The sequence below is a fragment of the Trichinella spiralis genome (genome assembly GCF_000181795.1).
Source record: "Trichinella spiralis strain ISS 195 chromosome Unknown Scfld1557, whole genome shotgun sequence".
Taxonomy (NCBI): domain Eukaryota; kingdom Metazoa; phylum Nematoda; class Enoplea; order Trichinellida; family Trichinellidae; genus Trichinella; species Trichinella spiralis.
Window position 1 is genome coordinate 1,003,345 of NW_003528496.1, and position 15,284 is coordinate 1,018,628.

The 15,284-nt window shown below is 30.4% G+C and overlaps 3 protein-coding genes across 3 annotated transcripts; 2 read left to right on the forward strand and 1 right to left on the reverse strand.

Annotated features, from left to right (window-relative positions):
• The first annotated feature begins 1,393 nt into the window (after window positions 1–1,393).
• On the forward strand, window positions 1,394–2,540 carry Tsp_04770 (helix-loop-helix protein 6). The gene is made up of 3 exons (XM_003369307.1): window positions 1,394–1,444; window positions 1,927–2,088; window positions 2,397–2,540. The coding sequence occupies exons 1-3, from the start codon at window positions 1,394–1,396 to the stop codon at window positions 2,538–2,540; spliced, it is 357 nt and encodes a 118-aa protein (XP_003369355.1).
• A 3,961-nt stretch (window positions 2,541–6,501) lies between these two features.
• Tsp_04771 (disorganized muscle protein 1) lies at window positions 6,502–9,586 on the forward strand. Its single transcript, XM_003369308.1, has 6 exons — window positions 6,502–6,715; window positions 8,395–8,603; window positions 8,723–8,808; window positions 9,130–9,328; window positions 9,403–9,493; window positions 9,543–9,586. Exons 1-6 carry the CDS (start codon window positions 6,502–6,504, stop codon window positions 9,584–9,586), a joined length of 843 nt encoding a protein of 280 aa, XP_003369356.1.
• Window positions 9,587–10,959: 1,373 nt separating this feature from the next.
• On the reverse strand, window positions 10,960–14,666 carry Tsp_04772 (phosphopantothenoylcysteine decarboxylase). Its single transcript, XM_003369309.1, is given in 10 exon segments — window positions 10,960–11,090; window positions 11,499–11,595; window positions 11,831–12,070; window positions 12,109–12,278; window positions 12,615–13,213; window positions 13,232–13,374; window positions 13,397–13,499; window positions 13,992–14,119; window positions 14,170–14,263; window positions 14,605–14,666. The coding sequence occupies 10 exon segments, from the start codon at window positions 14,664–14,666 to the stop codon at window positions 10,960–10,962; spliced, it is 1,767 nt and encodes a 588-aa protein (XP_003369357.1).
• Between the last annotated feature and the right edge of the window lie 618 nt (window positions 14,667–15,284).

Here is a 15,284-nt window from a genome sequence, read left to right on the forward strand (position 1 = left end):
TAAAAAATTATCTACTTACCAACTCTATATTTCAACTTCTTTTCTTGGCACATTTTTAGAACAATTATCCAAACAACTGATACCAAAAGCACTCTCCAACGATATTACAATACAGTATAACAACGTGGAAGTTCAAATAAAATTGCTAGTAATAGAAGAAAACAGTAAGAAGAAAATGAAGTAATTCAAACATATAAAATGTAAATATGTAACAACTATAAATATTAAAATGGATTAAATTCAATGAAGTTTTCAACGAAATAAAATGTGAATTAAAGAATTGTTATTTATAAATTTATTAAAAAAATCGAACGTGTTATGTCAGTTTCCCGTGAGTGGCCGTATTTCTGGTGCTCTGATGGGTCAAATTCCACTAAAGTGATCTAGTGATTTGTTTTTGATCATTTTAGTATTTGGGGTAGTTTGAGTTTTTTGTTCATGAATGTAGATTTGTCTTTTTGTTAATTTATAATATTAATTAAAGTCAAGTTGAAATAAATCTTTGCACGGCGAAATTAAAACTGTTTCAATGGAAATGAAAGCAAAAATCACAAAAAGCAGAGGTTTGATTGTTCAGTGAGCATATTTTGATAAGATCTGGAATGATATTTTTGTTCATATGAAACAAGGAATTTGATAGTTTAGATGACTGCAATAACAGATTAACAAATTGCAATTCTTGTTGAAAGCAATAATAAAGCAATCGTTAAGGAAAATATTGTTTCAAAATCTATTTCAGTTTCTAAATTTGTGTACTTTTTCAAAATCTTATCTTGAAAATGTTTGATTTGATTTTCCATCAAATAGTTTTCATTCCTCTGACAGATCTTAAGCAAAATGTGCTTTACATTTATTGCTTTTGAAACATTTATTGTTGAAAGAAAAATAATTTTTCGTCACAAAACGCATGTGACAAGTTTGAATACTATATCGTAGTTATCGTTTTATCGTTTTATTTTAAAGTGAAGAATTTTTCTTTTATGCAACACAGCTGCATATCTGTCGCATGCTTTGATCTGCGATAATTAGCATACATTACTGCTGTGTTTTCCATATTTGATCTCAGCCGTTTCCCAGTATGGCGATTTATAATTGATTGTTTCGATCAGGGATAAGATGAGATAAGATACATAATCTCTTATACAGTTATTTTTCCTTTAATAACCATTATAACGCATTGTCAGCTGTCGGATCTGACCCACTTCAATCTGCAGTGACCTTTTGACCCCTTGCATGCTTCAATAATAAAACACAATAAAACGACAGATTAAAATCTTTATTATAATGTGCTATCATGACTATCAATCAACGTGACTAACCGCATCACACAAGCAAACTATACTACTAACAATCTTGACTATCACCACCATCACTACTGTCACTCATACAGAAAATGAAGTACCACACGGCCGCCGGTACTTGGGGGACTCATTCTTCCTCTGTCGTTGGTGCGTCTAGTTCTAAACCGAAGAATGGTCTTTAACAATTAATGATCGTGTTACATCATTTGTTTCCAATTAAATTAATTATGAATGGTAATAAAATAACATTTTAATATAATTTTGTCTAATAAAACATAATTTTGAACTCAATACAAATAATTATCTCTTCTAAAAAGCAAATTATCAGTAAAAATTTTATGGTAAAAAATGAATTTAAAAAAAAAGTACTTTCATATAATAATCATAATTTGAAAATTAAACAGTGTCTGTTGCGACATTTTGTCAACTTTTCATTTAGTCAAATATTTTCACTGTAAAATAATTTTAATGTTGTCATTTAAGAATGTAAATTTTAAGTAAAGTTTAAATTAAACTCATTATCATGATTAACTTCTTAATTTTATTGTTAATTCAAAGCCTGATCGTTTCATGCTTAACTTCATATAAAAACAAAGAATATTATTTTTGAAAATTTATAAAACAGCACCATAGAAATAATAAGGAAGAACTGATCGTACAAATCAACAAAGGCGATACTGGCCACCAGGGATATGACCAACTGAAACGTAATCAGTCTGAACACTCAGAGAAAATTCCCATATCAAAGTTGGATTGCTTTATACATTTTATGTACCGGTATATTGACGTAAGCTCTCTATTTGATTCTGCCAACACTTTCTGTCCAATTGCTCACTGTTTTTTATTGCTATTCCTAAATATTAAAAATCATATTATTGAGCAAAACATTTTCTCATTTAATAAAATCATTTTTTACTTTCATTGATTTGCTCAGATTTTTTATTAATATTTTTTTTTCTTTACCGTAGAAATTTGAACATTTTTTTTGAAATGAATATACTGCATATATAGTCATTCATTCATGAATAAATCATTTTTAATAACAGTATTTTCATTAAAAAAACGATTACATTTCCCTCCAAATTTTTTTGTCAGAATGAATCTAAGCTTTTATCAAGCATTGAATTCAATGTCCAATCAGAGTCCGACTGGCTAATCATCATCTTGACATTGGCAGCTAATGTATCATTGGAAAAGCAATTGGGAACTCAACTGCCGAAAAGAAAGGTCGAAAAATAATCACTGAGACGAAAGAAGCAGAAGAAGTACAGAGCAACCCCAAACATAGGTGCGTATATATTTTTGTACACACAAGGCAACGGTGAACATCACACTTGTCCGTATGAGATCAAAATCAGTTGACCTTCAGCGACTACTTTTGAATTCCCTTACAATCAAGAATGTTTGTTTAAATTTAATCAATTCTTCATTTCAATTCATTAAAAATATTTATTTCCCTTTTTCCAATCAAATATAGTGCCAATTTCGTTCAATCGACTGTAACAGTTTACAGTTCAATCATTGTTTATTTTTGTTCAATTTGATGAAATTTTCTTCTAACGGCATTTCTAGGCGATTTTGATACAGACTTGCGCAAGTGACAATAAATATTCTTTTATTGATTATTTGAAAAAGAAAATAAGTAAAATGCTGCATGTTGTTCATTTTTATATTCAAATTTTAGCTGTACAAACTTTGATTTATTTCAATTGGTTGTTGTAATCACTATTCATCTTTGTATATTTTATGTTATGCAAAATTTGAGCAAAATCAGAGGTAATATCTATCGTTGAAGGCAACTGATTAATTTTTCCTAAATCAAATTTACGCATTACAAGGTATGAGTAAGAAATGAAAGTTAATGGAATAAAATTTGGATAACCAAAAATGAAATTAATTTTCCACCAACTACTTGAATTCTTTTGTAATTGGTTAATATATTGCACCCTTCTATTATTGTAGTCATTGAGAATACCATAAAAACAGTGCATTCATTCTATGGTGGAAAAAGCATTTAAAAATGTGGACAAGTCTGCATTTTCAAAAAATTTTTTTCATTTAAAAGATATCTTAACGTTAGATTGTTTTAGAGAAAAAAGAAATTTTCTCTCATAAAGCATATAATTATAATTCAAATGGGTGATTTGACTAAATTTTTTTAACCGTTTAATGTTTCAATGTATAATTGTACTTAATTTTTGCATGTTACTGTACGCGTATTGACTTTTCCAATAGGCTGCAACGAAAATCTAGGTTACACAATAGTTTTAGAATTAGAATGTTTGACTTAATTCCTCATTATTTTGTTTTATTTTATTTTATTCTTTTCTATTCTATTCTGTTTTATCCTATAATTAATTTGCTGATTTTTTTGACTTTGAAAAATAAGATTCATCTTAGTAAAACTGCTGTACCGCTTATTGCTTATAATGTTTAACGATGGTATACATGCATTTTTTATTTTGCACAACGTTGCCGCTTTGTTTTTAACGTACGTATTATGTTAATTTTAATTTTACAGGTAATATTTTTATTTTATTTTTGGTATTACGGAAAGTATATTTTTGTTGATCATGTTTTTTTAAGTTTGCAATTTTTTCATTTATGATTAAGATTTTTTTGTTTTACACGCTACTTTTATTACTATTTCAATAGTTGTATAGTATTGATTTCTCTTTTTTAAAAATAGTACAAACAGTTTGGTTAAATTTTTGGTAAAGTAGGTGAATCAGAAATTTAGGATAAAATTTAATTTTCTGACAGTGGCGATTTGGAATTAATTTGTGAGTTTTGAATGTTTTCGAATTTAGTTCTTGTTGAATACCTTTGTAATAATGGAATAATTATTTACTAACGTTTTTAAAAAGTTTTATACATTTATGATACAAGATGTGTAAAATCGATGAGTCGACTGGTAAAGTCAACAAACAGTTTTCTGTTTAAATGGACACGTTATTTTTGTTGACAGAGTAGCGTTACCTGGTGATCAACAGAATTATTACTACTGGTGCCATGTGGTGAACAAAATCCAAAAGTCACTCTAGATTGTTGAAGGTAGATTTGTGAAATAAATTTTTGAATGCAAAATCATTAGCAAATGAACAAGTAGCGTTTGATTTCTTTTTCCTAGCATGAATAGTATTATGAATTAATTAAATTTATTTCTCTTAATAATATCAATCGATGACAATTGTTTAAAAAAAATAGGAAAAACCGGTCATTTTTATTTTGGTTTCTCTGTTTATAATAGTGATTAAACAGTTTACAATGTGAGTTAGAAGTAAGAATTTTAACAAAAGTTGCACTTTTGTTAATGTTGCATGGGACATTTATTTTGTCATTATTGCATCAACATCCCATTCTGTGTTTCAATTATATTTTCAAATGTAGAAATTAAACTATATTGAAATTTCTTCTTTTTTATTTCAAACATATTCTGTGCCATCATCAAGTTACATCTGTATCACATTGTCTTCTGTTTGTGCAATTGGTTTTAAAAATTGAACCATTGCAAAGTATGTTAATTAATTTATAGAACTGAATTTATATAATTTTTTCAATATAAGAAGAAAAAGTAAATTAAGAAAAAACAACGTATTTGATAATTTTTATTTTACATTCAACCAATTTATTATTATTATTATTATTGATACAAGAACTGATATTCTCTTTTACTTAAGAGCTCAACTCTTTCCACTTCTTTTCATCACATTGCCTTGTTATTCTGAGGAAAAAGGTAGGTACTTTTTTTTTATCATCATTCTGAAATGGCATATCCTCTTAGTCAAGTCCATGAAATTATTATCTACCATTAGAATATTATAAAACTTTCTTCAGAGTTTTGCTTAAATGTTGTTTAATTTTTTCTTTCCTCAATTCATTTTCGATTTCGAAAAGAAATAACTCATCGTTTATCTATTTATCTATTTGTTAATTAATCATTTCAGAAATTTGTTTAAAATTTAATCCTACTTTTATGAAAACATCGAAAAAAAGCAAATTTGTTCAAGATATCAAGTTTCAATTGGGAATTTTTCGGCAAAATAATTTTTCATCGACAACAATTGTTTATTCTGTTCGATTTATTTTTCCAATTTTGCTTCTTTCAAATTTCGTGTTTTTGTTTATAGAAAAGACAGAGAGGAGAGGTGTTTTCACGAATGAGCTCTTGGGGTATGACGTAAAATGTGTAAATGACATCATCTTGATCATCAAAACAGAAACAAATTGACACTTGTAGTTCATAAAACAAATTTGCATACGATTGGGTAAAAATTGGAAATTTACCAAGCATTAGAAGAAAAATTTAATATCTGCAATATAGAATAGTTCTGAAAAAAAATGCAGTGCTAATCAGAAAGTAAACGTATGTTAAATAATAAAAGTTGGAATGGGAACTTAATTTTGCTCACCAGGTAGTGCTACTGTCCACGCTGAAGAGAAGTTGTCCATTTCTAATATATATATATATTTCAAATGCATATACAAATGTTACATATACGTATGTATATATTTTTATTTAATTTGTTTGGAATTAATATTTTTTCTTCCTCGTTCATAGAGAGAATTTTTTAGTCTCGCTTTAAGTTTCGTTAATTGTTAAAATGTAGATAACGACTTTTGGGTAGTGGGAGTTTTTGTTCTTTAGTTGCAGAAGTAGACCGCTTAAGTGCGGCTGTTGTTTTGCTAGATAGCTTTCAGCATTTTTAGTGTTTAGCTTGAATTGAAAGCATCAAATGAGTGTAGCAGTATGACGAAGAGGAGGCGAACGAGTAAAGGGAAGGGGGAGGGGGGGGGAAACATGCTATAGAAATCGAGTGGAAGAGAAGAGGTTTTGCTGCATTTGTTCTGGGTAACAACAGCTGTAGGGAAAAGAGCGACACGTTCGCTGCACTTTTGCGTGCAGAATGAATGAGCGAGCTGCTGTGCTTTGTTGCATACTTTTGCTAACTTGCCAGCTTGTTCAGTTGTTAGTTTATTTGCAAGATTTCGTGCCGGCATGCTGCAAGTCAACAAATTTGCTCGGAAAATCACAATGCTAAACAAAATTTTGATTCTTCGTTGAAATTTGCGCTGGATAAAAATTGAAAATTTTCACTAGAATATTAAAATATACGATCCGTTTATTGGATATTTTCTAAAATAGAAAGTGAATCGTTTTTTTTTATTTTATAGCTGACAAATTACAACAACCGCAACAATGGATGGTAAAGCTCCTCATTTTCCACAACAGCCAGTTGCAAAACAGAACGAAGATGGCTCCATTCAATTGGAATGTATCACCGAGGCATCACCGAAGCCTGAAATTCGTTGGTTTTTTGATCAGAAAGAAATTGCACCAGAAGGACGATATTCGATGAATGCTGAGGAGCGAGGCAATGACGTGTATCTTGCATCTTTATTGATTCGAGTACGTGTGTTGTTTTTTGTTTCTCTCCCCCTCCCCCCTCCCTTCGTCTCTCTATCGTTTTCCATACTTATTCACATAATTACATTCTTTTGCAAAAATAATGAATTAATAATCAAATTTTTTCCCCCTATTCCCCATTTTTTATTTATACATTTTATGCTAATAGTTATTGACAAGTGTTGCATTAAAAAAATTATATGAATTTTATGAAAATTATTTTTATAGTTACATCTTTTAAGTTAGATAGAGTATATCAGTTTGAGTGTTCGCTTTTCTTCATTTTCACTTGAAATGTGAAACAGTTTGCACTACTTTTGGACAACAAAGAATGCAAAATATTTTTATTTTAATAATTTTTTTTAAAATTTATTTCATGTTTTTTTCTGAAAATATCAATTTACAAATGGGTTACATTTTTATTGAAAAATTATCTAATTAGAAAAAAAAATACTGTAATAATCAAGAAGTATCGAATTGAATGTGTATATGTCCATCTGAAATTCTTATTCACTGTCAATTTAAATTATAATAGTGTTATTTTACCCACTGACTTTTTAATTTGTAACTATTTTTTTTTCTGTCAACAAGCAGCACACGCCCATTTATAAATAAAAATTTGTCTTTTCCAAATTATTATATTCGTAAACATTCATTCATAGATGTGCTATTTAAATAGACGTCGTTATGATGTATGAGTGATTATAAATTGATTCTGAGTTTTATATGTGCTGTGACAAGTTGAGGGCATTTTAAAAATGCAGAAGTTATGCTTCAGAAACAACTATTATTTTCTTTCAAACATCAGCTTGTTATATATGTTTCAAAAATGCATCCTAAAATATAAAACTTATTTTTGAAAACATATTTGTACAATTAAAATATTTAAATAGTCGCTTTTCTCTTCATGGGCAAAGAGGTACACATCGAATCGCATATGACATAACATTCTTTTTGTTTCATGCAGAATTTGCGCGTATATATGTGTTTTTTCTTTGAAAATTTTGGTCTCAACTATTATTTGTAACAGACTTTTTGTTGTTATAGCAGCTGGTGCTTTTTCAAGAGATTTTATAAACCTGACTTAATTTTTTACATTAGCGTACTGTAGTTTTAATTCTTTTACTAGGCAAAATGTATTATGGTAGCGAATGATCATCATGTCAACAATATAATTTTATTGTTATTTTTCTGCAATTTATATCTTTTTTTAATTCCTATAATTTTTATCAATACTAATTATCACTGATCAGTCTGTATTTTACTGCTTTAAAGGAACTCGAAGATGTGGATGCCGGTGCTTATCGTTGTGTAATAACAAATTCCTTGGGAAGAGGTCATGCAAATTTTAATCTGAAGCTTACCGGTACGTGAAGAATGCGTGAAAAGTCAAAATACACGAAATTCAGTGATGTATCAATTCGTCATTTTCTGCAAATATTTTCTTTCTTTACTTGTTACTAACAATTTTTGTTTCAGTTGAAATGTGATTTTTTAATAGTAAAGTTTAAGCAATACTTTTGATAATATTTTAAAGTAACTTTTATCAATAAACGTCGCATGCATATGTAGTTGGGAGATGACAGTTCTTGTCACTGCGTTATCTTTAAACCATTTTGCAATTTTTGAAGTAAAATCAATATTTTATTGTCATTAAATAAAATTGTTTGACATATTATTTTTCAGGCTTTAGTGCTCCAACTTTTGTGGAAAAACCACAGATATCTTCAAAAGATGATGGCCAAACTTTGGTCATGGAGTTCCGTTGCAAGTCGAAGACGCCTCCCGAAGCACAGTGGTCTAAAGATGATGTAGTTTTGAGTGCATCAGATCGAATGCAGATCTTTTTCAACCCAGAAGCAGAACTAATATATCATTGTGTATTGGAAATTAAGGTTGGCGATCACTTTGATCTTTAATTAATTGATGATTTCATTGAAATGATTTCATCAGTTCACTTATTTTGGAAAAATAAGGTATTGATGAAAAAAAATTTTATATTACGCTTTTTAAGAATCCATCGAAAGAAAAAGATGCAGGACAGTTTATCTGCACAGTTAACAATGCATCTGGAAAGTTGACAGCAACTTTCACTGTGAAGTTTGAAGGTAATTTTATTTTTTTAAAAAACTGAAATTCTAATTTAAATTGCATTCAGGATTGTAGCAGTTTTATCAATGAAAGTTAGAAGGCGGATTTTTGCCTTCTTTATTTTTTGATAAATAGCTTTTTATATTACTTTTTCAAAAAGAAATCTGTTGTTGGTATTTTTACTTTTATGAATGAGTATTTTATAAAATTTGCACAAATGTAGAACGAAGATTACCAATTAACAAATGTAGTTTTAACTTTAAAAATAGTAAAATTTAAATATAAAAGTTGTTTCAATTTAGTACCACCAGGAGCTCCTGTGTTTACCAGGAAGCCTCAGATAATGCAGAAAACATTGGACAACGGCGATGGAGCGATTATTTTTGATATTGGTTTTATGGCCGAGCATGAACCATCCGTTCAGTGGTATAATCCGAAAGAAAAGAAAATGAAAGAAGGCAACCGTATATCATTTGTTCTCCAACAAGAAGAGGAGCCGATGCATTACACTGCTCAATTAGAACTGAGAGTGATGAGAATAAATTTATTTTTTATTCAAATAATAATAGTGGAAATTTAATTTTTTTTATTCTTTTGGTTCAGAATTACAAAACAAAAGATAGTGGAAAATATCAGTGTTCTATAAAAAATAAAGCTGGTGAAGCGAACGTCGAGCTCACCTTGAACATCGATGGTAAATAAATTTGTCAGTGTAATCAATTTTTATAAACTAATAATTTCAGGACCAGCCGATGATGGAGTAGCTGATGATTCAGCCGAAGCGTGAAAAGTTCATTATTAAATTTATTATTATAATGAGGAAAGAAAAGCACAACACATATACTATTTTATTCGCATTAAATGTTGTAGTATTGCTTAAATTGCTTTTGCTATCGAAATATTTTAATTGATGCTTTTTTGTTTTTACTCACTGAATGATATAGACAATTTTCATCATGTTTTTTGCTTTGTAGAGGAGGCATTTTAGCTTATCTGTCAAGAAGAGTTATATTATTTTCTTTTACTATTTTTTGTTCATCAAATTGTTTTTTTTTTAATATTTGGTCAAAGCTGAGTAAATTCGGTGAAAACTGACGACAAAATGATATCGTGTGTTAAAAATAATTGACAAGTGAGATAGATACTTACATCTTAAACAATTCTGTGATGATAATAGTTTGTCGAATGTGCATTTTATTTGAAATTAATTTGTAGAATTTCAAAAAAAAAGAAATGTGCAGTGCAGCTTTTGATTTTGTCCCAATGCCGACATTGCATTGTTTTGCTCTTTTAAAGTTGGTAAAAATGCTCGAATGCGAACGTCAACGCTTTGGGACGAAAAAATTCAAGCGAAATTAATCTGAAACTAAAATCTCCTGAAGAAATGTATTTCACTGACCAATTTTTAAATTGTGCAAATTTCTGCAAGTGCACTGTGCAGAAATATATGCATATTTATTTATTTACAGTAAACATTTTTCAGGGCGTGTCACGTATTATTTGTAATAAATAATTTGTCAGCATAAATTCATAGCTTGCTTGTTCAATTGTTTGCCAGTTGAACAGTTTTCCGCCGTTCAAATATTCACCTAATAATGACTTGTCAAAAAGTCAACGCAACAATCATGGTTCAGTGGTTTCATTTTGCAATTCTCATCGTTGCGTGCTTTTCAACAAATGAAGCAGCTGCAAGTGTATCACGTATGCAAAAAACTGTATTTAATTTTTGTGCGATACATATGTCTATTAGTATTATTGCATATTCGATCAGTATCGAAAAAGAAATTAATTCTAGACTAAAAAGTAGTGTTTTTTTAATTTGAAGTTTTTGTATTGTTTAAAATTTTTTTGATACTGCATATATATATATATATATATATATAATGTTAAACTAAATAATGTAAATGTTAAACTTGCAATAATCGAATCCAGCGCTTGCTTTGCAATATATGATAATGTTCAGAAATGTTCGAACAATATTCCATTCAGCTGTTGAATTAAAGTCATACTACTTTAAAATTATTTATAAACGTTCATTTATCTTAACAATAATTCATTCTCTATTTACTGTAGTGTCGTTGATATCCATATAAACAGAACAAAATTCTCTTATTATTAATATAAATTGATGTAGTCATTTTGCAGCATTTTTAATATTAATTAATCAATAGCAGCAACTGTAAGACTGGAGTATATAGGCAAAGGTCTGACATATGATGCTGATAATGATGATGATGATGATGCACGCATGCTCTTTCTTGACTTGTGACACAAAAACCTGTTTGTAGTGACTGAAAATTCAGTTTTCATTCACTTCAAATATTGAACACTACCCTATATTTATTTGTACAAAATTATCTACTTACTACCTTCATCTGCATGTGTAAAAATTATAAAATATTCATTTTGTATTTTATTTTTACGTTTAATAATTTCAGCAGATAGCATTCATTGTCTACTGTTTCCAAAATTGACAGAATGTTATGAAAAGAGCGTTCAAAGTTTGAAATCCTGGAAATCGAAAATAAAAAATTCAAAGTTCAACGGAATGAAGAATATTTTGGTCCGCAAAAGCCGATCCTCTGGATTTCAACAATATATCACATCAGACAACGTAAAGTTGCGCAAACTAGCGGATTATTGTGCAAAATACAACATTCAAAATCAGCAGCTTTGTCAAGATGCAACAACAGAAGTACTAACTGATCCGGATGTGAGGAAATTTTGCTCTGCATACAGAGTGATCTGCGAACAAAATTCAATTGGACCATCGTCATGGGCTTTACAACAACCAACCTGGAAAACGAAATCATACCAAAACGTTGCTTTTAATCCAAATGTGAAAGATTTTTGCAACACATTTCGATTAGTTGCAATCAGAAATTGCAACGGAAATGAACAAGGAAAATTCATCGAATTATGCTCTCTTTATCGCCAACGCTGTCCATATTTGGCACCATCAGTCGAGTGGCCACCGTGGCCAAGAACAGCTAACAACAGTGTACTTGTACAACAGTTGTGTGAAAAATACCGCTTTGTTTACAAGGCTAATTGTCCCGGCTATGAAGTTCAACAACTCAGACCATATTGCAACACTTATCGAGTGTATTGTCTGGGCGAATGCCCGAAGATGATCATTGATGGGAGTGTATCGGTTGCGAGGAACATTTGGGGTGTGGGCGGTATTCCATTCTATCCCTTCAATCCGGAGGGTTTGGTCGCTGGTGGTATGAAGACCAATGTTGGATTCGGAGATTGGGGAGGCAGTTGGCTACAAAGCAGAGGTGTTACGGATTTCTATCATGAGACTATAGGAGCTGAAGGGAATTGGCATGCGGGTTCTTTTGGATACAGACGCAGTATCGGAGTTCCATTGGCTGGTGTGAACGTCGCTACTGGAGTAGGAGTGGGTCTTGGTGGTGTCGGGTTGCTTGGCAACTTGTTTAGCAGCAGCGGCAAATCAATCACCCAATTTTCATCTGATTTACTTCGAGCAGGTTTAATTCAACATATGCCTGTTGTGTAAATCATCACACCAATATCCAACATCATCCACTATTTCATTTCATGACAAGCTACTGTTAATAATTTATTCAAGAAACTATTTAAGAAAAGCTAAAAGGGAAATTTACTTTTATTTCATAATCACATTTTTATTTGACATTAAAGTAATCAGACATAAATCATTTAATTCATTCACGAATTTCAAACTTTTATTCTTAACGATACTAATTCGACGACATTTGTAAAGTATATTTAACATTTATGCATGCTAGTAAAAACAACCATACAATCAAACAAAGTATTTGACTAACCACTATAAATTGCAAAATGACTTTTCATGGCGCACTGCACAATGGAAACTATCATATCAACCGAAGCCATAGCACCATAACCACGGTCACCGCACATTAATTCTTTCTCGATGCAAGGAACTTCTTTGAATCCAAAGAAATTTTTCAGCTTGTCCATCTGTTTATACGTTAACGGGTGTTCCCACATGTAGGTATTCATTGCAGGACATATATAGACCGGCTTTGCACCATCCCAAGCTCGAACCAAACTTGTTAACAAATTATCACAAATTCCATTGGAAATTTTCGCCATCGAATTTGCGTCCAACGGCGCAATCACCAAAATGTCTGCCCATCGTCTTAGTTCTACGTGAAGAACAGGATCACCACGTTGTTTCCAAGCCATCAATTCGTCAGCATCTCTGTATACCAAGGCGGATAATTTATCAATTTCAAAAAATGCCAAAGCATTTTCAGTTGTCACCACTCTGACGTCAACACGCCCATTAGGATGGTGGCAGTTTTGCAAAATCTGATGCACCAATTCTGGCAGCTTCGTCGACGCCACACTACCGGTACAACCGATTAAAACGTTGAAATGATTTCGATCACGATTAAAACTGAATTTTTTATCTAACTTGGCTACTGCACAACCAGTCGAATTCGACAAAGTCGAATCGGTACGAATTTTTTTCTCTGCCGGACTTGCAACAACTTCAGCAGCCGATTTTGAAACTCCATCTGCATTTACTAAACGTTCCGACATAGATACATAAAATTTCTAAAAATGCAAATACACAAACAAAAATTTTCTTTGTCCGTTGTGCAAACAGCTTCTTGGATTTACATTCTGCTTCACTTCCAAATGCAATAAACAAATTTAAAACATTCACTCGATTACCTACCCTAATTTTAAAATTTCCTCAAATACATCAAGACAATCTAATCTGCCGCAATTATTCAAATTCATTAAAAAAAGTCGGAAAATTTTTACACTTTACTTTTAAAATAATTTATATCAAACAAAAATTTAAAAAAACAACAGAAAAATGACAAACAATAGCAGCAACAAAATGATGCTTTCAAACAGTTTTGTATACATAGTAATTACTGTATGTGTTTTAAAATAACTCAAGTACAAATTAATGCGATATTCATTTCTTTAAGAATTTAATCACACTTTTTATTGTACTATAAATTTTCTAAACAGAATTGTATGAAAGAAAAGCAAAAACTGATAAATATGACTGCTAAATAGATATACCAATTCCACTATGCTACACCACTCAGACTGTACAAAATTATTGTTACAGATTCCAACCAAATAATTAAACTTAATTATCAATAATTTTCAATAAGAAGATATTTATAGAAAAAGTAGTATTTGCGATTGTTGACTTCTGGGTTGCCGTTTGTGTATTTCTTTCGTATGTGCGTGACATTGTTCGTACAGTTTGTTTATTGTTAAATAAAGTGTTGGTATTCTCTTTCGAGATAGTTTTAGTGGGTCTTTGTATTCGAAACAGCTGAAGAAATACTAGTCACGCTAATTGTAACTGTAATCATTAAAGATTACAGGTTGTAAGTCGTTAGGTAGACGACGGGGATCCAAAGCGGGAACCGTACAATCGAAGATAGAACTCAGCGATCCAAAATCGAATCGACCGCGACTTAATTTTGCAGTCCACTTGGAGCATGATTATAACTATTCCGTAGGAAGGAATCCACCAGCACAGAACAGTTATCAAACATTATTTACGTATTGTTATTAAATGCTAATTGTAAATTTATCAAATGGAATTCGAAAAAAATTATTTTCACAACTAATTTTATCCTATGTGAAATTTTAAACTATTAAATTTTTAATTCAATAAATGCAATGATACTTGTTCTTTTAATTTAAAGCACCTAGCAATTCAAAATTTTTGATCGACATAATTTTTGTTGAAAACGGAATGGCTTTCCTTATTTATCAAAATCAGATAGATTGGTTAGTACAAGTGGCAAATACGACGTCATTCGACTGATTAACGTCTCAATTTGACAAAAGACTACGTCACACTGTTGTAACATAGTTAATTGTGAGATTTGTATGTTTGATCTCTGCGATCGAGTAGTATGATTTCGTTGAAATTCGTATATGGACAAAATTTTTAATGTTCATTAATATACCACATTTATCGTAATAAACAGTAATTAACGAAGAGAGTAATTTATTATTGATTTTCAAGTACCACTATGTCTGTGGAAGCTTTTTACGATATAGAAATAAGATACTTTAGTGAAAGAACATTAATAAATTTGTCATCTTTCAGTTTTGTACTGATTATATCGTTGCTTTTTACTCTTAAATTCAAGTACATCATGTTTTACCAACATGAAAAGCTGCATACTGTGACAGACAAAAATGCACACAAAATACACTGAAATGTTGGGGACAGAAGCAGTTCTGACGAAAAATGGAGGATGAATCTTGAGTGAATATTTATGGTTGAAATGTTGGTAATTTGAAATATAGTTCACATATGTGAATTCGATATGATTGAATAATGAGCAATGAATTTCATAGTCGATTGAACATTGATGATATAATAAACTATATTTAGTAGATTATTGCATGAATTAATATATTTAAAAATGAATTCAGCAGTTCCATTTGTACATACTGTTATTGATTTTGCTAAGATCGAT

Excerpts from the sequence above, each read along its gene's own strand:
- Tsp_04770 (XM_003369307.1), top strand. The coding sequence starts at position 1,394 with ATGAAGTACCACACGGCCGCCGGTACTTGGGGGACTCATTCTTCCTCT. Across the intron at positions 1,445-1,926 it reads GGACTCATTCTTCCTCTGTC|CACCATAGAAATAATAAGGA; the intron begins GTTGGTGCGTCT and ends TTTATAAAACAG. Across the intron at positions 2,089-2,396 it reads TTATGTACCGGTATATTGAC|AATGAATCTAAGCTTTTATC; the intron begins GTAAGCTCTCTA and ends TTTTTTTGTCAG.
- Tsp_04771 (XM_003369308.1), top strand. The coding sequence starts at position 6,502 with ATGGATGGTAAAGCTCCTCATTTTCCACAACAGCCAGTTGCAAAACAG. Across the intron at positions 8,604-8,722 it reads ATTGTGTATTGGAAATTAAG|AATCCATCGAAAGAAAAAGA; the intron begins GTTGGCGATCAC and ends ACGCTTTTTAAG. Across the intron at positions 9,494-9,542 it reads GCTCACCTTGAACATCGATG|GACCAGCCGATGATGGAGTA; the intron begins GTAAATAAATTT and ends TAATAATTTCAG.
- Tsp_04772 (XM_003369309.1), bottom strand. The coding sequence starts at position 14,666 with ATGTTACAACAGTGTGACGTAGTCTTTTGTCAAATTGAGACGTTAATC. Across the intron at positions 14,120-14,169 it reads TACCTAACGACTTACAACCT|CTGTTTCGAATACAAAGACC; the intron begins GTAATCTTTAAT and ends GTATTTCTTCAG. Across the intron at positions 12,071-12,108 it reads AATTCCCTTCAGCTCCTATA|CCAACTGCCTCCCCAATCTC; the intron begins GTCTCATGATAG and ends TCTGCTTTGTAG.